This window comes from Schistocerca cancellata, chromosome 9, assembly GCF_023864275.1.
Source record: "Schistocerca cancellata isolate TAMUIC-IGC-003103 chromosome 9, iqSchCanc2.1, whole genome shotgun sequence".
In the NCBI taxonomy this organism is placed as follows: Eukaryota; Metazoa; Arthropoda; class Insecta; order Orthoptera; family Acrididae; genus Schistocerca; species Schistocerca cancellata.
In genome coordinates this window covers 301,346,192-301,369,444 of record NC_064634.1, presented here as the reverse complement: position 1 = coordinate 301,369,444, position 23,253 = coordinate 301,346,192, and the positions used below count along the sequence as shown (strand labels likewise).

The window sequence follows — 23,253 nt, the reverse complement described above, 5'->3', positions numbered from 1 at the left end:
GGAAACAGACGCGTTGATAGTCCGCTTCCGACCTCCCTCCCTTGTTCTCTGTGTTCCTCACTGTCAGAAACACGCAGGTGGCGACTGCCGTTCTGTCATTTTCCATTCTTCCTCTTTCTCTCGCGCTTTTAGCATTCTAAAACGATCGACACAATTATTGGCACACCTGACAAAAGCTGTACTGTTGTTGCAGCACGAAAATAATGACTTAAACGGTTGCTTGAGTTACAATTGAAGCTCAAGGGCACAAGTAGAAATTGGTTTAGTCAATAAATTAAATTAATTTATAAACACGCATCTTATCTTCTAGTTCATAAACACTGAGAATGCTCCTGTAGCCTAAATGACCCGTGTTAAGCACCTTGTGACCTTGTAGTTAAATTTATCGTATCGTTTATGTTTGTGCACGCCAGTAAACAGTCACACGAGAAATCTGTGCTATCCGGCCCCTTGCGAGGTTGTGAGCGCCAGAAAAAAATGGATTTTTTACGTATTAGGTAAGGTCACATAAGTTGTGCAACACAGACAGACACCACTACAGTTGTGTAGTTCCTCTGGCCAGCGAACACGTCTAAGTTACAAACTGCTCAGGTTTCCTGACACAATCAGTTGTAATTTTTCTCTCTAATTCAGTAACAACTTGTTGGGTTTTTGGTATTTCCTCAGCGCGGCTCTAAAGTCGTGGCATCTCTTCTACCTTCCCCTGAGTAAAATTATGTTTCGTCTGTGAAAGTGCACTGCATCACTGTTGTCTGAATTTCACGTGAAAGTCACTAGTCGCGTGGGCTTTCGTTAAAAATCTCTCGCCCCTCTCCCTCCACGGACAGAATTATTGTTATCGGTGGCTGCGGCGTTGCAGTACCAAGGACTGGTGCAGCTGCGGAGCACAGCTCGTACACGGCGCATCACCGGTCGGCTAACCTTCGCTACCGGCCAGCAGTCGGTCCCGAAGGCTGGGGTTCGCTTCCCTGCCCACGCGTCACCCGCCGCGCCGGTGCGGCACGGAATGCCGCCGTCGCCGCCTGCGTAGGCCGGAGAAAGCGCGCCGACCTTGCATTTCGACTGCCGGCACCAAGGTCCCCCACCCCAGCCCGTGTCACATCTGCTACGCGACCGCCTAGCACCTGGCCTCGAGTCGAGTGACGCGGCGCGTGGCGTTTCCCACCCGAGCGCACCGTCATCAGGAGCGACGAACGCTGGCGTTGCGTGCATTCGGGGAGCCGGACGTCTACGCCCAGTACACGTGTCGTAACCAGAACCAGTCGTCAGGTATAACAAACGCGTACGACGTCTCTTGTGGACGTGTTTTACTCGCTCCCTCCTGTCCTAATGGGCAATCGCGCGCCGGGTACATTACGTGTGCCTGTCTGACGGAGTTTCCGACTGTAAACCCATCGTCAGGCTTAACAAATGTTACCGGGCTCAGTGGAGAAGTGTAGACTATTATTCCGACTGTGATTTTATCAGCTGTCATCTCTTTTCAGAAGGCCCGGTAAATTTACCTGCCATAGTGGACCATTGCGAGTAAATGGTGGCGTGCCATCGCTTGATAACCGTCGTCAGCATTAAATGCTTGTACCGTAGCAGTGTCAGTGACAGATTATCGCTGGATTCTCTCTGACTTCTTGTTAAAGACGTCTCGACAGGTGACTTTACTCTGTAGCCTGTCAGTGGGCAGATAATTGTGAATAGTGTTTATTTAGCACCAGCGCCACACAAGAAATTAAATCAGTTCCAAGCGGCATTCACATTGTGCAGTATAAGTGCAGTTTTACAACAGACTACTTACTTGTGTTGTAACAACAGCAGATTGAACATAGTTGTACAAAGAGAAATTTGTATGTTCTGTGAGCCGGAAATAAAATTTACACGAACTTTTTCAGAGGAGGCGTTGCAAATAAAGCTTGTAACTTGCTACGAAGCCGTGACCTATCGACTTTTTAATATCTGACGTAATATGGCGGCAGCCTTCCTCGGAACATTTTTTTCGGTCCTCATCAGGTAACGTAGAGCAGCTGTGCAACCGAGTACTCTTTGTGACAAGGGAAACACATTTCATGTGTCGCAATTGTTCATTGATACCTGAATCATTACCCTACCTTTGTCTGGAACAAAGTCTTAATATTTTTATTTCCGTGGTCTGTAGACACCTCGTGTAGGGCGTTCTTGCACTAGATTGCGGCAGATCGATGACTGACTAACTCTGTCGTGACTGTCTTGTGAGTTCCGACTGTTTTAACCCAATATTGGTACACACCTGGTACCAGCTGATGATAACGAAATTGTTGGTCCTATTGCCTACACATTTTATTTCGTCTTTGTCGATAGAATAATTTTAAACAGCTGAGCAGACACAATTGCATTATTGCTCCTATTTCTTCGTCGTACAGACGATATAAGAAATCTAGCAGCAGTTTCTAAGTCATGATAACGTTTACGTGATTGAAACCGTGACGAAATTGTAACGTAAGAGTTGTATGCAACGTCACCTCTAGGTAGTAGCTACTGACTTTGTTCTCTCACGCAAAATTGAAGAAATTCGAGGTGAACGGTGCCTAATTGCGTAGTAGCAAGGTGGAATGAATTCGTTGCTGCCAGGTGCAAGCTGTTTGTGGCTGGCGAGTCAAGCATCGTTAAACGTCGATACATTTCTTGAAACTTAAGGACGTTGACCGTGCTGTGGAAATATTTTCCCTGCCCACGTTAGCGACCTTGCTCTTCAGCGGCGATTGCAGAACGTTGTTTTCTTGTAGGCCACGTAATGTATTTCTGTGGTAGTGTGGTGCGCGTGTGGTAGCCGACAGGTCAGAGGCGGATGCTGGGATATTAGTGACGCGACACAGTAGTCTGCAGCGACCGTCGACGGCGTGTGACGCTTCTGCTGCGCCCTCCCGTCTACTTGCTCACAAGGCCACTGTGAGGCTTCCCGCCTCTCGGGTCTCTCCGCTGCTGCTGGTTGTTCCTGTCGTCTTCGTCGGCCTTATTCCGTTTCCGGCCGCGGCGACACCTGGAGCGCTGGAGTCAGCCCGCGGGAACGCACCGGAGCCTGCCTACCAGGGCGCCTACGCAGACACTGCCTCCGTCGCTGGAGAATATCTGGAGTGCTTCCAGCAGCGGTGGCTTGGCCGTGCACAGTGCTCCGCCCTATCTGTGAACCTCGGGAAAAGGGCAGTCCGCACAGTAGCTGGAACTGCAGTCTACCTCCTATATATCTGTATTTGTATTATTAGGTGACGGTTTTTCCTCACCAATACCTTAGCTTCATAGTCGGTAATGTATTGGTGTTGTTCGTAATATAACTTGAAGCACTATGTTGTGGCCAAACTATGGCTTAACTCTTCCTTGTAGTTGTCTCGCGAAGTAAAGTGAAACAGTATCCTCGTTTTTGTAGCAGGCCGTGTTGCTGTTTTTTTTTTTTCAGTCCTCTGTTTCATTCCTGTAGAATTCTGAAGAGACGCTCGCCCCACGTGGTCTACTGCCACTTCAATTTACTTCTATCAGTTGTGCTGAAAAATTTTGCTATGGAAATAAGTGCTGCGTAAAGTGTCACTTCCTCCACTCCCACGAGTGTCTTAGTTGAAATCGTAACCAAAGTTTCGTCAGTTAGTAGCCCGTGTGTAAGCTGTTAATTAAGCGGAAAACATAAAGTCTGCTCTGATACAGCAAACTCTACATTTTGTTTCTACTGATAGACGATAAACAGACTCATTTAACTCTTATACCTTAAAACTTGTGATTTACCTGCTGTAAAAGAGGTTAAGTCTACTAGGAAGAAAAGCAACAAAACTACGATCTCTGAAAATAGCTACATGACGCTAGTTGGTTAGTGAATTAGGACGACTTGGGTAGTGTGTTACATATGCGATAAGACAGTATTCAACCCACGGTTCTTAATAAACAGTGCAGAAGACTTAAGCGTTGTAGGAGGTGAATCTAAGGAACATTGTTGCAAGTAGGAGTCCTTAACACAAATGATATTATGGAGGCGTATTGCTTACTCTGAAGCACTTGTTTGTGTTGTATGGAACAGAAAAGTGGTCAGTGATATGGCACAAACGACAGCCAAGCAAGAACTGTTTTCACGAGACGTTAGCAAATGAATGAGTTGACGACAGTTGGACAAGGTGCGGTAGATATCTGAGTTTACAGAGTGTATACGCGAGAAAGAATTCCTTACAGTGATACGAGGAGGAAAGTAAACGCGCCCTTGTCAAGTGCACGAAGTGACACGACATCAAAAATAGGATATCGGTTAACTCTGACAGGTGTTTGCTTAGAGAAGTTGCACTGACAGATATATGCTTTCTGGTCGGCTCAAGTGGAGCGTAACTCTGATTACTGGAAGTTGCCGGTGTAAGAGACAAGTGCAGCTTAACTTGAAGAGAGGACCTGTCAGTTGGTGGCAGCGGTATTTACGCGACGCCAGCAACCGCCCGTACGTGCCGTACGCCGTAAACACAGAATTACCGGAAGGTGGCGGCGGCGGCGCCTAAGTGATTGGGGTCCGAAGGTCGATAACCGCCGGGGAGGGGCCGTCCCGGTGTTATCGCGGCGGCCGCAGAGCGAGGCGAAGCGAGGCGAGGCTGCCGCTATCGGAGCGGCCAGTGCGAGTCCGGACGCGACGCGACGCCCAGCACGCAGCCGCAGCCCGCAGCAGCCCGACCAGCGCAGGTGACAGGTGATGTCCTACGACAGCAAGAGCTCCTCCGCAGCCGCGGACGCCGAAGTGGGCGGCTGGTCGACCCGCAAGCTCGGCGGCCGCTACGCCAGGCCCTACTCGCCTTCTGCCGGCGGAGGCGCAGGCGCCGCCGACGAGACGACGAGGGCGGCGTCGCCCGCCGGCTCGGCCAGCTCCGGCTACGTCTCCTACCGCAGCTCCATCGGCAACGGCGTCCGCTCCTACTCGCCGTTCCGCCCGCTGTCGCCGGCACCACCGGCCTCCGCCCCCAACGAGGACGACTCCGGGGGCGGCTCCGAGAGTTCCAGCTCCAGCGGAAAGCCTTCGTCCAACCCCGCGAGAGGCGGCGGCTCCGGCGGTGGCCGCTACGAGTCGCAGCTGACTTCGCAGTACGGACGCATCCGCCCCCTGGCGGCGCCAGTGATAACGCCTCCGGCGATGCCGCTGCCTTCCGTGGTTACTTCGAGGCAGGGCTCCTCTTCCCTGCCTCCGCTTCCCACCGGCAGAAACGGGTCGGACACCGGCAGGTACTCTAGCCTGCCGCGGGGCAGTTCTCCCGCGGCGAACCAGCCCCTGTACCGCAGCCTCTACACCGGTCGCGGCGGCCTCTCCAGCTACCGTTCCGAGAGTGAGCCCGTCACGCCCAACGTGGTGAACGTGGGTGCCTCCAGGATCGGGCCGTCGTCGTCCGCCGCGCCGTCAGACGACGAGTCGTCGGGTTCGCAGCGGGGCGGCTACAAGAGCGCTCGGGCCCAACCGGCGAGAGCGGAGGACTCGCCGAAGAGGGTGTACACCACCAGCTACGTGAGACAGAACGCCCGTTCGCCCTCCGCCCACGACCCGGACGAGAGGCGGAAGAATCGCGACGGTGAAGGAGAGGACGAAGAAGTGGAGCCTCCGCCCGCAAACAAGGTGCAGGCCATCAGCGCCATGGTGCGCTTGAACGCGCGCGTGCCCTCGGCCAAGTCGAGCTACAGCGGCGACGACGGCGACGAGATTCTCGTCGACGGCGTTCCCGTCAGGGTGAGGGAGAGTCGGAGCAGACACAGGCAAAGCTACGACGACGAGGTCTTCTTCCAGGAGGACGGCGGCGGTCGCGGCGCGGCGCCGGCCGGACGGGAGCTGAAGCGCGTCTACCAGAACGAGATCGTGGACGGCGCCGACTCGGAGGTGCCGGACTTCCCGCCGCCCCCGCCGCCGGCGAGCGACGGCGAAGGCGACGGCGGCCGCGGTCAGCGGCGCTACGGCGGCGGAGGCGGCTGCGGCGGGCGAGGCGGCGGCGGCTCCAGGACGGTGGTGGCGGCGTCGGCGACGTACCCCTCCGGATACTGGGGAGGCGGCCGGACCGCCAAGAACCAGCGCGCCGACGACGTACTGCACCCGGCGCCCGTGGGCGACGCGGCCGCGCCCTACAGCAGGCTCAGCTCCGCCTCTTCGGGACCCAAGAGCCCCTGGTCACCGAGCGCGGCCCCTCCCATCGCCTCGCCGGAAGAGTACGACGACGAGTACCGCGACTACGGCAAGATCAGGACGGTGGCGCGCGGCGCCGTGCTGCCGCCGGACGTGCCGCCTCCGCCGCCGCCCTCGTCGCCGCCCCCGGAGCTGGAGAACGCGAGCAGCAGCAGCAGCAGCGGCGGCAGCAGCCGCAGGGGCAGCACCAGCTCCGGAAGTGACAGTGGCGACAACGAGGACCGCCGCACCTACCGGCGCATGATGGACGAGCTGAGCGCCATGGAGGTCTCGGGCAAGAGGCGCCAGCAGCAGCACGCGCAGAAGCAAGGCAAGCTGCAGCAGGTGCAGGACGAGCGCGGCCTGCCCATCAAGCGCTGGGAGTACAGCGGCAAGGTGAGTCCGCCACAACTCGCACATTCAAAACCAGTTTTCCACGCCACACCCACACCCGCGCTATGGGCCTCAGCTGTTAATGCATTCGTACTGATTCTCAGAAGGACGTAGTGATTACTGTCAAGAGACGCTGTTAAAATTTCTTTATCGAACAAACAGTTTCGGTCCACAGATCATTATCAGGCTCATAAAAGCATTTACATCATATTAGGCGTTATAAAATCATAAGCGTCTGGTAATAAAATCCAGGAATTCGTTACAGCTGTTATATAATAATATTACTACAGTGACGAATTTATCGACTATATTATCTGAAACCAATGGTTTTATAACACCTAATATGTAGTTGTAAATTCTTTTCTTGAACCTGATGACGGAGTGCCTACCGAAACTGATTGTCAAATAAAGAAATTTTATCTACAGTTCTTGGCGGTAGACGTTCTTCATATGGAGCACCTGTCATGAACCCGGATGTTTCTTAGAACGCCGACTTTACTAGCCACAGTCCTATTTGGGATGGTATACTATTCCCTACTTTCGACTTTTGAACTGACTTGGATCTCCCAGTCATAAGGAGACACATACAGTCTAACGTAGATTCCAAACCACTGCGCACATTACCAAACATTGCCGCCGTGGAAGAAGCGACGAGGGACAGATAAAAATCTTGCGATCGACCGGACTGAACCCAGCTCTCATGGATTCGTAGTCCGGAAAAGTATCACTCGTCTATCATGGAAATGTGGAATGCTGAAGGCCATGCAACCTGAGAATAAGTAGTGAACAATAGAAGGAATGTTCTGCCTCAACCATTGTGACTTTATTCACAACACATGTATCAGATGACTGTGTTCCACCACTAACAGTGGTAACGTGAACAATTAAGTATACTCTCGTCATGCTGTCGCTTTGAACAGCTATCAACACAGTCAGTAAAAAATTAGTTGCTCTGGCTTACAGTCACCATTTCATTTTTTAAATAAATAGCGGTTTCAGTACCATGTCATCAGACCGTAATAATTGGCAACCAGTGCTGTAAAATCGCAATAAAGTCATGAGATGTTCAATTGACTCTTTTATTCGAACATGTTACGCGTTTCGGGATTACACCCATCTTCAGACATCACAAACTTCAACCCCTTCCTAACCAGCCAACTTTAACAACTCAAAAGTGTCCAATAACATATGACTATAACTGCGACACAAGCAGTCTTGAAGCAGAGCTTGCGTTGCAGTTATAGTCATATGTTATTGGACATTTTCTTTGAGTTGTCATGGTTGTACGCCTGTTTGGTTAGGAAGGAGTTGAAGTTTGTGATGTCTGAAGATGGGTGTAATCCCGAAACGCGTAACGTGTTCTAATAAAAGAGTCAATTGAACATCTCATGACTTTATTGCGATTGTACAGCATTGGTTGCCAATTATTAACATAAAAATGATCGCAGGCCTCAGGCGGGATTTTATGTCCTGTATATCATCAGACCGTCCCAAATAGGTGTGGCATATTGACACTTCTGCTTGGGGTGGCCTGGCGATGGTACATAGTACCGAAACCGACAGTCATTTTATAAAATAAAACGGCGATTTTAGACTAATTAAAATAGATGTTTTCTGAATAATTAAGTTTATAAAAAATTAAATTTGTAGAAATAAACTTATTCAACTTACCACATCTGTTATTGGAATATAGCCTTCTGAAACATGTACTGTCTTCAATAAATTAATTCACAGTGCCAAAAGCTACGCACTATTTTTATCACTTCATCTGTTACCCTCAAATATTCTAGAAATCGGTGAACCAAGAAGAGGTTTACGCAAGAAAAGCAAATATTTTGATGTTACGTTAAGTAATATTGAAGCAACTACTGAGGTGCCTTGTTTCGAAGCTAGGGAAGTCTTTTTTTTCACACTGAATATCTGATCTGCATGGAATCTCCCTCAAACATTTCTTAGCTGCGCCATGATGATATGCTTCAAATCCAACCGTAGGCGTAACAATTTGTTCGGGTGTTAAATAGAATAATAGAGTCAGTTGAATCGTAGGGAAAGCAAGTTGTACATTTGGGTTTATTGAGAGGATTTTGGAGAAAACGAAATGAGTGTACTAAGGATGTCTTGTAAAACTCTCGTGCGACGTATCCTAACATATTATTCAGGTCTGTCGACTTTAAGGATGCGCAACAGCAGGGCACGAAACTACGTAGTATACACACACGCACAGAATTGTCTTTGCCGTAAAAAGTAAGTGGAAACACTTGTCCACTCTGTTACGGTGCTGTGTATTGTAACGGTATTAGAAAGGCCTTTAAAAACACACTTTGGACCGCGAGGAATAGCATGCTCGTTTCTAGAATATTCGTACGAAAACTGTACTGTTAGTGTCGTGATGTGAATGTCGTAGACTATCAGTTGCCACACGTTCCTCAGTCAACGATTTTCTGCTTCTTTACTGCACCTGTAATAAATCTTGTGCATAACACCGAGATATTGCGACAGTTCATGAATATAACACAAAAACTGTCCTTTTTATCAATATCTCAGTTGTCTCCACCCTGAAGTGGACTACTTATTGTTCTCTATTTACCTGTACGAGATCTCGACGAAACCAATTGTTGAGGTATTAATTCGTTTCTGAGTCGCGAGATACTAAAATAATTTAGCCATGTGATACTTCCATTACGGACTAAAATAATTTTACGATCTCGTACATCATATGTGATGGGTCATATGACTGAGAGATTCCGGAGAGTGACAAATCATTTATCCAACAACCAACATTGCAAAGCAGTTTACAAGTAAAATATCCCCCGTAAATATTGTATAGCGTAATATCTTACAAAAACACTAACCCTTGTATGAACTAAGCCGGCATATGAGTGATACGTGCGATATATACAAGCGCTAATGCAATGTCGTTGAAACACCGTTAATGGTTTCACAAGTGATCCATGTAATAGTTGACTATAGGATTTGATTTCTTTAAACTGATAACGCCTTAAAATGCTGCAGGAGAAGGAATTTATATCAGCTTAATAACTTCTCAATTTTATGAATAACTGTATTTAAAATTTTTATGTCTTCAACATGCAAGTATCAATTATTAATTTATTAATGTGTTTTAGTCGTAGTAGCAAACAAATAATCTGGTGCTTCCCATACTCCCATGCCACATTCCTACATACTTCTGAAATCTTACTATACTTAACGTCAGACCTGATTAAATTATGGAAGAAAAGACTTCATTTAAACAAATTAGGAGTAATAACTGAATTATCTGCTAGTTTGTAGCTGCCTGTCCCTCGTTCCAGTGGCATTAAGTGAATATGAAGTAAGATCATGATGCTTGTAGGTCAGGGTTGTGTGAAAAACGAATGGCTTCTGTTACTCGAAGCACTGCTGACTGCTCGCGAACTCGGTGACAAAAACGAAGTCAATAATTAAAAAGTAATTTTTAAAAATCAGAGGAGAAAAACCATGCCAAGCCCCATTTGTAAGGGTGAATGTGTTTCTATGATTTACGAACTAAGCAATATCGGTAACAATGAAGTCTTTTCTTTATAGAGAAATGGACACAAATTCATATTGATAGCACAGTTTCTGATAATATCGTTAGGGTCTTCACTCGATAAGTGACGCTCACCTGTCAAGCGAGTCACTGTTTCGGTGCTGTGTTCATAGAATAAACGTGGTCAGCTATACCATGTGGTAGATACGATAGTAGAAGTTGTACCATGTGTGTATCGTTCCAAGATGATTTAGAAGTTCTTACGAGAAAATAGATCCCGGTACGCTTAGACAAACCTCAGGATGAAGATCCTTACTGTTTTGCTTCGAATAAATAATAAAATGCTGCATCCTGTGAGAAGGTGCGTTGTCACCATGGAGACCGTATAGCTCGTGCGTTTGACGTGTGTTCACAGCATCTTTAGGTATCATAAAATTATTTACAACCGCCTACATGGAAACTTTCGTACAGTGGATTCAAATGAAAGAACCATTCCGCGTCACCGCCAACAGTGAATTGCTCTTACATAAGACACAGCACACGGCCCCGTCCCCTGTTCGTGATTCCGAATAGACCAGAAAAACGGACTCATCCACCATATCGGATTGAAATTTGGCTGTTTTCATTCAATGACGTATTGCCTTTTAGCGGTGTTTTGTTCTGATAGACAACGAACGTTGGGTACAAGAAGCTCCGAGGCTTTTATCTCTAATGTTTCAATTATATGTTCACCAAAAGATGTGGCTTTTAGTGTCTTGAAATCGGTAGTGATCTATAAATAAAGGAGTAAATACTGCTGGAGCATTTTATTAATACCCAAGATGTTCTTACATACTTAATCTTCGTATACTGATCGCGTCAGTATGTAGCGGTTCCACAGGATAAGGAGGGTCCTCATTGTGTCACTACACGAAGGGTAAACGTATCTCTACAATTTACTATTGACTGTATAATGCATTTTTGTATTGACGCCAGCGAGAAGTCACAGTACGAACATTGCCACGTAGCCTGTTGTAAATACACTCCTGGAAATTGAAATAAGAACACCGTGAATTCATTGTCCCAGGAAGGGGAAACTTTATTGACACATTCCTGGGGTCAGATACATCACATGATCACACTGACAGAACCACAGGCACATAGACACAGGCAACAGAGCATGCACAATGTCGGCACTAGTACAGTGCATATCCACCTTTCGCAGCAATGCAGGCTGCTATTCTCCCATGGAGACGATCGTAGAGATGCTGGATGTAGTCCTGTGGAACGGCTTGCCATGCCATTTCCACCTGGCGCCTCAGTTGGACCAGCGTTCGTGCTGGACGTGCAGACCGCGTGAGACGACGCTTCATCCAGTCCCAAACATGCTCAATGGGGGACAGATCCGGAGATCTTGCTGGCCAGGGTAGTTGACTTACACCTTCTAGAGCACGTTGGGTGGCACGGGATACATGCGGACGTGCATTGTCCTGTTGGAACAGCAAGTTCCCTTGCCGGTCTAGGAATGGTAGAACGATGGGTTCGATGACGGTTTGGATGTACCGTGCACTATTCAGTGTCCCCTCGACGATCACCAGTGGTGTACGGCCAGTGTAGGAGATCGCTCCCCACACCATGATGCCGGGTGTTGGCCCTGTGTGCCTCGGTCGTATGCAGTCCTGATTGTGGCGCTCACCTGCACGGCGCCAAACACGCATACGACAATCATTGGCACCAAGGCAGAAGCGACTCTCATCGCTGAAGACGACACGTCTCCATTCGTCCCTCCATTCACGCCTGTCGCGACACCACTGGAGGCGGGCTGCACGATGTTGGGGCGTGAGCGGAAGACGGCCTAACGGTGTGCGGGACCGTAGCCCAGCTTCATGGAGACGGTTGCGAATGGTCCTCGCCGATACCCCAGGAGCAACAGTGTCCCTAATTTGCTGGGAAGTGGCGGTGCGGTCCCCTACGGCACTGCGTAGGATCGTACGGTCTTGGCGTGCATCCGTGCGTCGCTGCGGTCCGGTCCCAGGTCGACGGGCACGTGCACCTTCCGCCGACCACTGGCGACAACATCGATGTACTGTGGAGACCTCACGCCCCACGTGTTGAGCTATTCGGCGGTACGTCCACCCGGCCTCCCGCATGCCCACTATACGCCCTCGCTCAAAGTCCGTCAACTGCACATACGTTTCACGTCCACGCTGTCGCGGCATGCTACCAGTGTTAAAGACTGCGATGGAGCTCCGTATGCCACGGCAAACTGGCTGACACTGACGGCGGCGGTGCACAAATACTGCGCAGCTAGCGCCATTCGACGGCCAACACCGCGGTTCCTGGTGTGTCCGCTGTGCCGTGCGTGTGATCATTGCTTGTACAGCCCTCTCGCAGTGTCCGGAGCAAGCATGGTGGGTCTGACACACCGGTGTCAATGTGTTCTTTTTTCCATTTCCAGGAGTGTAATTTTATGATACTTCAAGATGATATGGAGTTAGAAAGCGGCAGTAAATAATTAGTTTGTCAGCAGTTCTTGGCGACTGAAACATGATGCTTTCCAAATACACTCCGGAATACTGAAAATAACGCACTAAGAGGAAGGATCAGACCGAGATGAAATTTACTGGACATAACTGTAGTGATTAGATGTGCACTTGATTCCAGAATAAAGACATGTAAGTGGCCGAGCGGTTCTAGGCGCTACAGTCTGGAACCGCGCGACCGCTACAGTCGCAGGTTCAAATCCAGCCTCGGGCATGGATGTGTGTGATGTCCTTAGGTTAGTTAGGTTTAAGTAGTTCTAAGCTCTAGGGGACTGATGACCTCAGATGTTAAGTCCCATAGTGCTCAGAGCCATTTGAACCATTTTTGATTCCATAATAAAGACATGTAAAGAAGTACAGTGAGTACAAGTAGACAAACAACATCAATAATGCGTAGGACCACCTTTTGCTGCAATACGTACCACAGCGCGATCCGGCATCGAGTTGATAAGATATTTGAAGTCGTCCTGAGGCAGATTTGTCCACGAATCTTGAAAACCACCTGCAAATGGTGTACAGAGTGACACGGTGGCATCTGGTGTTTCAGCTGCACCCACACGTTCTCTGTAGGGGACAAGTCCGGCCATGGAAGAGTCTGAACATGACGTAAGAAGGCTCGAGCAATTCGAGCTGTATGTGGACGGGCATTATCTTGCTGGGAAGTGCCCCTGGTAGACCATGTAGGAAAGATCCCACATGGGAGTTGAAGAACGTCCTCCACATAACGCTGGCCCCACAAGGTTCCACGTACCACAATTAGAAGGAACTGGCTATCGTAGGTTATATAGCTCCACTACCCCCCCCCCCCCCCCCCCCGCACCGCAGACCATTACGCTGGCTGTGCGGGTGGTGTGGCGCGCGACAGCGTGGGTGGAACTGTACCGTTCACGAGGCGCCTCCACACCCGTGTGTGTTGTCCGTCCTCAAAACGAACCGGAATCCATCACCTAACATCTCGTTTTGACAATCTGCGGCTGCCCGCGACGTTCTGGCTTGGCATCACTGCAGACGAAGACGCCGACGCCTCGGCGTTAACGGCAGTACACGACAAAGGCGATTGGACTGCAAATTCGCATTAGCAAGGCGCCTGGAAATGGTTCGTGGAACAGCTGGCACTTCCACGTCTGCTTGTCTCGTGGACCGAGTCACTGTAAGAACTCCGATCGCTTGCCGCACGAGCGTTCGATCCTCTCGCCTGGTCATCTCCCTGGCTGCTCAAGACCTGGTACGTCGCACATGCTTGTCGTCTCATGTGCACCGCTCCCCACATCGTATGACGCTACACTCCAGTCGATCGACCTGGCGAGACACAGGGTGTGTCGACCAGCCTGCAGTTGTCATGGCGAATATAAGGCGTCTCTCTCACATTGGCTTAGCTACGAGAAATGTCCTCTCACACGGGTATCTGGCATTCTGCGCCTACTAACGTCCTCCTGGGGTCGGGATGTGATCGTCACGTACACGATTCGTCCACTTTGCGCCTCTGAAATAGCGCCCCCTGCCCTATTGCAGCGCTTCTCGAGTATCTGTTGCCATGAGTAATAGGAGGCAGATTTCAGACTACGTAACAGATCAAAACGAAAATTTCTGTTCCGACAGTGACAATGTTGAGTGTTTATGGAAAAAGTTCAAGACAATCGTAAAATGCGTTTTAGATAGGTACGTGCCGAGTAAAACTGTCAGGGACGGGAAAAACCCACCGTGGTTCAACAACAAAGTTAGGAAACTACGGCGAAAGCAAAGAGAGCTTCACTGCAAGTTTAAACGCAGCCAAACCCTCTCAGACAAACAGAAGCTAAACGTTGTCAAAGTTAGCGTAAGGAGAGCTATGCGTGAAGCGTTCAGCGAATTCTAAAGTAAAATTCTATGTACCGACTTGACGGAAAATCCTAGGAAGTTCTCGTCTTAAGTTAAATCAGTAAGTGCATCGAAACAACATATCCAGACACTCGGGGATGATGATGGCATTGAAACAGATGATGACACGCGTAAAGCTGAAATACTAAACACCTCTTTCGAAAGCTGTTTCGCAGAGGAAGACCGCACTGCAGTTCCTTCTCTAAATCCTCACACAAATGAAAAAATGGCTGACATCGAAGTAAGTGTCCAAGGAATAGAAAAGCAACTGAAATCACTCAACAGAGGAAAGTCCACTGCACCTGACGGGATACCAATTCGATTCTACACAGAGTACGCGAAAGAACTTGCCCCCTTCTAACAGCCGTGTACCGCAAGTCTCTAGAGGAACGGAAGGTTCCAAATGATTGGAAAAGAGCACAGGTAGTCCCAGTTTTCAAGAAGGGTCGTCGAGCAGATGCGCAAAACTATAGGTCTATATCTCTGACATCGATCTGTTGTAGAATTTTATTATATGTCTTTTGCTCGCGCATCACGTCACTTCTGGAAACCCAGAATCTACTCTGTAGGAATCAACATGGATTCCGGAAACAGCGATCGTGTGAGACCCAACTCGCTTTATTTGTTTGTGGGACCCAGAAAATATTAGACACAGGCTGCCAGGTAGATGCCATTTTCCTTGACTTCCGGAAGGGCTTAGACACAGTTCCGCACTGTCGCCTGATAAAGTAAGAGCGTACGGAATATCAGACCAGCTGTGTGGCTGGATTGAAGAGTTTTTAGGAAACAGAACACATCATGTTGTTCTCAATGAAGAGACGTCTACATCCGTTAAAGTACCCTCTGGCGTGCCGCAAGGGACTGTTATGCGACCATTGCTTTTCACAGTATATATAAATGACCTAGTAGATAGTGTCGGAAGTTCCATGTGGCTTTTCGCGGATGATGCTGTAGTATACAGAGAAGTTGCAGCATTAGAAAATTGCAGCGAAATGCAGGAAGATCTGCAGCGGATAGGTATTTGGTGCAGGGAATGGCAACTAACCCTTAACATAGACAAATGTAATGTATTGCTAATACATCGAAAGAAGGATCCTTTATTGTATGATTATATGATAGCGGAACAAACACTGGTAGCAGTTACTTCTGTAAAATATATGGGAGTATGGGTACGGAGCGATTTGAAGTGGAATGATCATATAAAATTAATTGTTGGTAAGGCGGGTGCCAGGTTGAGATTCATTGGGAGAGTCCTTAGAAAATGTATCCATCAACAAAGGAGGTGGCTTACAAAACACTCGTTCGACCTATACTTGAGTATAGTGTGGGATCCGTACCAGGTCGGGTTGACAGAGGAGATAGAGAAGATCCAAAGAAGAGCGGCGCGTTTCGTCACAGGGTTATTTGGTAAGCGTGATAGCGTTACGGAGATGTTTGGCAGGCTCAGGTGGCAGACTCTGCAAGAGAGGCGCTCTGCATCGCGATGTAGCTTGCTGTCCAGGTTTCGAGGGGGTGCGTTTCTGGATGAGGTATCGAACATATTGCTTCCCCCTACTTATACCTCCCGAGGAGATCACGAATGTAAAATTAGAGAGATTCGAACGCGCACGGAGGCTTTCCGGCAGTCGTTCTTCCCGCGAACCATACGCGACTGGAACCAGAAAGGGAGGTAATGACAGTAGCACGTAAAGTGCCCTCCGCCACACACCGTTTGGTGGCTTGCGGAGTATAAATGTAGATGTAGATGAGCCCTGGCACCAAACTTGAATCATTTCTATATCGGGTCTCACTGTATTTATGTACAGAGTTCTGCTGTTTTCAGGGTTCCTAGGTGTATTTCCTCACTTGCGTAAAATGTGTATGAAGTCTGTACACTACTGTAATGAAGTCATTTTTATTATTATGTCGTTGGTATTGTAGTTTTAACAAAGGGTTGCTCACGACACTTAATGTGACCCTCGTGTTTCATTCTTCCACATGAACTCGCACCACACTGTGCAAAGATTGGTCGGTAAACACTGTCCAACAGAGGCGCCTTTGTTTCGTTATCAGTGTCTCTGTTGGGTCGACGGAGAAAAAAGAAGAAACAGAGATCACCTGCGATGGGCCCTTGCTCAGCATTCTCGCGTCGTGGCCCAGTAAGACGAACTGGTGTGGAGAGGTGTGGACTGAGGTGGAGTGGGGACTGGACACTCGGAACCAGCGCACCGAGGCCTGCCCGTCGCGTCACTTTCTTGTGCTCTGCAGCGCTGCGTCTCTCCAGGAATGCAGATCGGAATGCGAGCGAGGCGTTACGCACGGCAGCCAGATTAACGCAAGAAGCGTCGCCCCGGGTTCCTCGCTTACTCTTTTTGCAGCTCGCCGTCAACGCGGAGTCCTAGCTGCTAGCGGCTATGGAACTCCGTTCTTTGTCCTACTTCATGGGGAATCGAAAATGTTTATGTTAGCAGTGGTTGATCTCCGTGGACGTGGATAGAGTTAGATGAAGACAAAAAGCAGCCATCTAGGTTTTATACCGTCTGACTTATGCCAGGAAGCTTCTTCCGCGTCTACAGCAGCTGCTCTATGTGACACAACACACACACACACACACACACACACACACACACACACATATATATATATATATATATATATATATATATATATATATATATATATATATGTCCATTGATCGAGACCGGGCCAAATATCTCACGAAATAAGCGTCAAACGAAAAAACTGCAAAGAACGAAACTTGTCTAGCCTGAAGGAGGAAACCAGATGGCGCTTTGGTTGGCCCGCTAGATAGCGCTGCCATAGGTCAAAAGGATATCAACTGCGTTTTTTAAAAATAGTAACCCCCATTTTTTTATTACATATTAGTGTATTACGTAAAGAAATATGAATGTTTTAGTTGGACCACTTTTTTCGCTTTGTGATAGATAGTCACAAACATATGGCTCACAATTTTAGACGAACAGTTGGTAGCAGGTAGGTTTTATAAATTAAAATACAGAACGTAGGTACGTTTGAACATTGTATTTCGGTTGTTCCAATGTGATACATGTACCTTTCTGAACTCATCATTTCTGAGAACGCATGCTGTTACAGCGTGATTACCTGTAAATACCAGATTAATGCAATAAATGCTCAAAATGATGTCCGTCAACCTCAGTGCATTTGGCAATACGTGTAACGACATTCCTCTCAACAGCGAGTGTTTCGCATCCGTAATGTTCGCACATACATTGACAATGCGCTGACGCATGTTGTCAGGCGTTGTCGGTGGATCACGATAGCAAATTTCCTTCAACTTTCCCCACAGAAAGAAATCCGCGGACGTCAGATCCGGTGAACGTGCGGGTGCTTCGACAACCAATCCACCTGACATGAAATATGCTATCCAATACCGCTTCAACCGCACGCGAGCTATGTATCGGACATCCATCGTGTTGGAAGTACATCGCCATTCTGTCATGCAGTGAAACATCTTGTACTAACATCGGTAGAACATTACGTAGGAAATCAGCATACACTGCACCATTTAGATTGCAATCGATAAAATCGGGGCCAATTATCCTTCCTCCCATAACGCCGCACCATACATTAACCCGCCAAGGTCGCTGATGGCCCACGTGTCGCTGCCATCGTGGATTTTCCGTTGCCCAATAGTGCATATTATGCCGGTTTATGTTACCGCTGTTGGTGAATGACACTGCGTCGCTAAATAGAACGCGTGCAAAAAATTTCTCTTGTGCCCAGTGGCAGAACTGTACACGGCGTTCAAAGTCGTCGCCTTGCAATTCCTGGTGCATAGAAATATGGTACGGGTGCAATTGATGTTGTTGTAGCATTCTCAGCACCAACGTTTTTGAGATTCGTGATTCTCGCGCAATTTGTCTGCTACTGACGAGCGGATTAGCCGCGACAGCAGCTAAAACACCTACTTGGGCGTCTTCATTTGTTGCAGGTCGTGGTTGACGTTTCAGATGTGGCTGAACGCTTCCTGTTTCCTGAAGTAACGTAACTATCCGGCGAACGGTCCGGACTCTTGGATGATGTCGTCCCGGATACCGAGCAGCATACATAGCGCACGCCGTTGGGCATTTTGATCACAATAGCCATACATCAACACGATATCGACCTTTTCCGCAATTGGTAAACGGTCCATTTTAACACCGGTAATGTATCACGAAGCAAATACCGTCTGCACTGGCGAAATGTTACGTGATACTACGTACTAATACTTTTGTGGCTATTACAGCGCCATCTGTCACAAAGCGAAAAAAGTAGTCCAAATAAAACCTTCATATTTCTTTACGTACTACACGAATACGTAATAAAAAAATGAGGGTCCCTACTTAAAAATCGCAGTTGATATCCGTTTGACCTATGGCAGCGCCATCTAGCGGGCCAACCATAGCGCTATCTGGTTTCCCCCTTCAAGCTAGAGGAGTTTCGTTCTTTGTAGTTTTTTCGTTTGATACTTATTTCGTGATATTTTTGGCCCGGGCTCGATCAATGGACCACCCTATATATATGGCCTCACTGATGCTCTGAAGCATTCGGCATGTGATCGGCTTATGCGTTTATTTACGAGTACCTCGGAAATTATATCTAAAAGTCAAATTAGATATATCTTGCACGTTCCACAACTACTTCTGAAGCCAGGGTTAATATTAACGGCCTAAAAACATGGTTTTTGGCAGGACCGTACTTGACGTGTAAGTTGTACTACTAATTTACGAAAATTTCTTAGAAATATTTTGTTGGACAACTCTGTATGATCATTTAAGATACCATCTGCAGATGTGCACTCGTGGGAATAACATTTTTTTCTCAGCTGGTTCACTCTCTTGCCTTCATTAGCTAGCTGCAATACATAGGTTATGTGTTATGTCTCTAGATATTCATCTTTAGCAATATATATGGAAAAGTGAATTTGATTATTATAGTAAATACCGTGTCATTTTGAGATCATCTTACATGACCGCACGTTTCAACTTCAACGACTTATCATATCCTTGCTGCTCTGCCCAGCAAATCCATTATGAAATAATTTTAAAAAAAATTTTGTCTTCTCATTTTCTTCGTTTTTTCCATGACTGTCTCCGGTGTCTGTCTGTTTGCTACTGCTACTACTGGTTTTATTATTATTATTATTATTATTATTATTATTATTATTATTATTATTGATACGACGAGCGGTGGGTTGCAGATGACCCGACCCACAATAGAAACGTACATGTATAAAATTCTTAATCATATCCAGCCATGGCGACTCCAGCACGAACTTGCCCTCTATAGTCCAGGTACGGGTTCTTGTACAGCTGGTGAATCCATCTTCCGTCGTGAAGACGCGGCGACGGATCGTATATTCGAGCATATTGCCCTCAATGTACTCAATGTACATATAGATGCACTGTTTGTTGTCTGAACTTATTTTTTATTGCAGTCCGCCTGTCGTACGGCATTTGCAGGCTTCCAGCGGCGTATGATTTCCTACGTTATTATATCAACTGACGCAAAGCAAATCTAGTGCAATATGCATAAATAGCGATAAGATCCGGTATTGTTTGACTGCACATCAGTGAGCAATCATTTGATTTTTTCGCGGGGATGTAGGGGAGATTTAACTTTGAACAATCAAATTAACCTAGTTGTGCCTGAAACTTATGTCATAATGCATAAGCAAAATAGAGATTCACTTGAAGCATTCTAATTATGTTTAACCTATGAAGAAACTGTTTTTCTTTCCAATATCGCTTGAGTATTGTCGGTCAATCTGGAATTCTTTACCGGTTTGCATTATCCAAGACACAAAAGGTTCATAGAAGGCCTGCCGGGTTCATCGCGGGAGCGCCACAGACACTTGTAAAGATGATGACTGGAGGACGCTACAGTAAAGATTTCGTACACCACGACAGAACGGGGTGCTCCTTCGAAGCTTATTTAACAAACATACATCATCTCATTAAAATGATTCTAGATTTATTGCCACGTCACATTATAAATTAGTAAAATGATAAAATACTAAAATAATTGAAAGTTTCGGTCGTGTTGCAGCGGCTTTCCTCAGCTCCTAGGCTAGTTTAGCTGAAAAAGTGGGTGCGTTAATATGCTATCTAACGGTGTCAAAAGACTAGTGGTATCAACTTTCACAGATTTTATTGGCCCTAAAATACCACTGGTCTGTGTTGGACGAGACTGAGGGGCTGTGTGGCAGACTATTCGTGGATTATCTCCTCCTTGTCAGTTGGTAGCCTACCCGCCGCGAATCGCCGTTTGAAATGTGCCACTGTAGACTGGCTCTGAGCACTATGGGACTTAACATCGATGGTCATCAGTCCCCTAGAACTTAGAACTACTTAAACCTAACTAACCTAAGGACATCACACAACACCCAGTCATCACGAGGCTGGGAAAATCCCTGACCCCGCCGGGAATCGAACCCGGGAACCCGGGCGTGGGAAGCGAGAACGCTACCGCACGACCACGAGCTGCGGACTGCCACTGTAGATTGATGTTTCGAATGAAGTAAACATAAAGTACGAAATGGAGAACTGCGAGAAGAGGAGAATATGGAAACGCCAGAAAAAAAGACTAGTTAGTGCGATTTCCGGTATGACATTAAGACATAGTTAATCTGTTGCTGGAAAGAGTAACGATGAAAAATTTCAGATACTGGACAAATATCAAATCTTTCGAAATAGGTTACTGAGAATGTGTTAATCTTTTTATATCTGTCAATGGACTGCAGAGATAATCGGAGATGGAAGACGGTCCTCGCTCAGTACGGAACCGCGCGACTGCTACGGTCGCAGGTTCGAATCCTGCCTCGGGCTTGGATGTGTGTGATGTTCTTAGGCTAGTTAGGTTTAAGTAGTTCTAAGTTCTAGGGGACTGATGACCACAGATGTTTAGTCCCATAGTGCTCAGAGCCATTTGAACCACTTTTGAAGACGTTACTAAACTAGCCAGAGAACTGGTGATATACATATAAGAAATCGCTATATATATATATATATATATATATATAAAGAAATCGCTGTCATATGTTTATGTGCGTGAACTCTATATTGATTCTATACGATAAGAAGAGTTTTTGCAAGCAAACTCACCCGTATGCGACGTGCACCGTCACTTCTTCATACGTTGGTACATGAGACGGTATTCTAACACAATTAACGTCCTTCATGTGCAAATAAGACTGCGTGTGCAATCTTCTACAGATACACGAATCAAGACTCGTAGCCTCTACTTTCCGCTCGTCCCTTCGGGGGAACCTCAGTTTCAGACAATCCGCAGCGGAGAAACTTGATTCTCTTCGGGAAACGACCGAGGGCCTACCTGCGTGACGCGACTCTCCCTCTGTCTCAACTCCTCCATTACACAGATTGGACTGCTGTTCGCTGTTTACTGAGCTTAGTCCTGTTTCTGGCTCAGAGAGAGGGAGGCCGTTCGTTAGGGTCAGCTTTGCCTCGCGGTGTGACGAAGCTGTCCGGCAAATAACCGAGAGCCAGCGACGTCTCATCCGTATGCGTAATTGTAACACTGTGCTAGACTTAACATTATCAGAGGTGAACTGAGGTGACAGAAGTCATGGGATAGCGATGTGCACATATATAGATAGCGGTAGTGTTGCGAACACAAGGTGTGAAAGGGCAGTGCATTGGCGGAACAACACTGCGTGAAATAACCGCAGAAATCAGTATGAGACCTACGACTAACGTATCCGTTAGGACAGATGGGACAGTGCGGCGAAATTTGGCGTTAATTGTCTATGGCAGCAGACTACCAACGCGAGTGGCTTTTCAAACAGCACGACATCGCTTGCAGCGCCTCTGCTGTGCTCGTGGCCATATCGCGTAGACCCTAGACACACACTGGTAGCAGTTACTTCTGTAAAATATCTGGGAGTATGCGTACGGAGCGATTTGAAGTGGAATGATCATATAAAATTAATTGTTGGTAAGGCGGGTGCCAGGTTGAGATTCATTGGGAGAGTCCTTAGAAAATGCAGTCCATCAACAAAGGAGGTGGCTTACAAAACACTCGTTCGACCTATACTTGACTATAGTGTGGGATCCGTACCAGGTCGGGTTGACAGAGGAGATAGAGAAGATCCAAAGAAGAGCGGCGCGTTTCGTCACAGGGTTATTTGGTAAGCGTGATAGCGTTACGGAGATGTTTGGCAGGCTCGAGTGGCAGACTCTGCAAGAGAGGCGCTCTGCATCGCGACGTAGCTTGCTGTCCAGGTTTCGAGGGGGTGCGTTTCTGGATGAGGTATCGAACATACTGCTTCCCCCTACTTATACTTCCCGAGGAGATCACGAATGTAAAATTAGAGAGATTCGAACGCGATCTGGTCAGATGAATCAAAAAGGTTCAAATGTGTGTGAAATGTTATGGGACTTAACTGCTAAGGTCATCAGTTCCTAAGCTTACTCACTACTTAACCTAAATTATCCTAAAGACAGACACACACACCCATGCCCGAGGGCGGACTCGAACCTTCGCCGGGACCAGCCGCGCAGTCCATGACTGCAGCGCCTGAGACCGCTCGGCTAGTCCCGCGCGGCTCTGGTCAGATGAGTCCCGATGTCAGTTGGTAGGAGCTGTGGTAGGGTTCGAGTGCGTCACAGGCTCCACGAACCCGTGGACCCAAGTTGTCAACAAGGCATCGCGCAAGCTTGTGGTGACTCCATAATGGTGGGCACTGTGTTTACATGGAATGGACTGAGTTCTCGGGTTCAACTGAACAGGTCATTGACTGGAAATGGTTATGTTCGGCTACTCGAAGACCATTTGCAGCTATTCACTGACTTCATGTTCCAAAACAGTGGTTGTCGTGTCACCGGGCC

At 47.6% G+C, this 23,253-nt stretch overlaps 2 protein-coding genes across 2 annotated transcripts in view; both read left to right on the top strand.

Annotated features, from left to right (window-relative positions):
* The first annotated feature begins 4,681 nt into the window (after positions 1-4,681).
* On the top strand, positions 4,682-6,351 carry LOC126101369 (translation initiation factor IF-2-like). Its single transcript, XM_049912037.1, has 2 exons — positions 4,682-5,878; positions 5,968-6,351. The coding sequence occupies exons 1-2, from the start codon at positions 4,682-4,684 to the stop codon at positions 6,349-6,351; spliced, it is 1,581 nt and encodes a 526-aa protein (XP_049767994.1).
* The window catches only part of LOC126101585 (prickle planar cell polarity protein 3-A), a 1,199,532-nt gene continuing 1,182,187 nt past the window's right edge, over positions 5,909-23,253 (top strand). Inside the window, exon 1 of the mRNA XM_049912239.1 lies at positions 5,909-6,523. Coding sequence (XP_049768196.1) covers positions 6,389-6,523 — 135 coding nt within the window. The 5' untranslated portion in view covers positions 5,909-6,388. The remainder of the gene's footprint in view (positions 6,524-23,253) is intronic.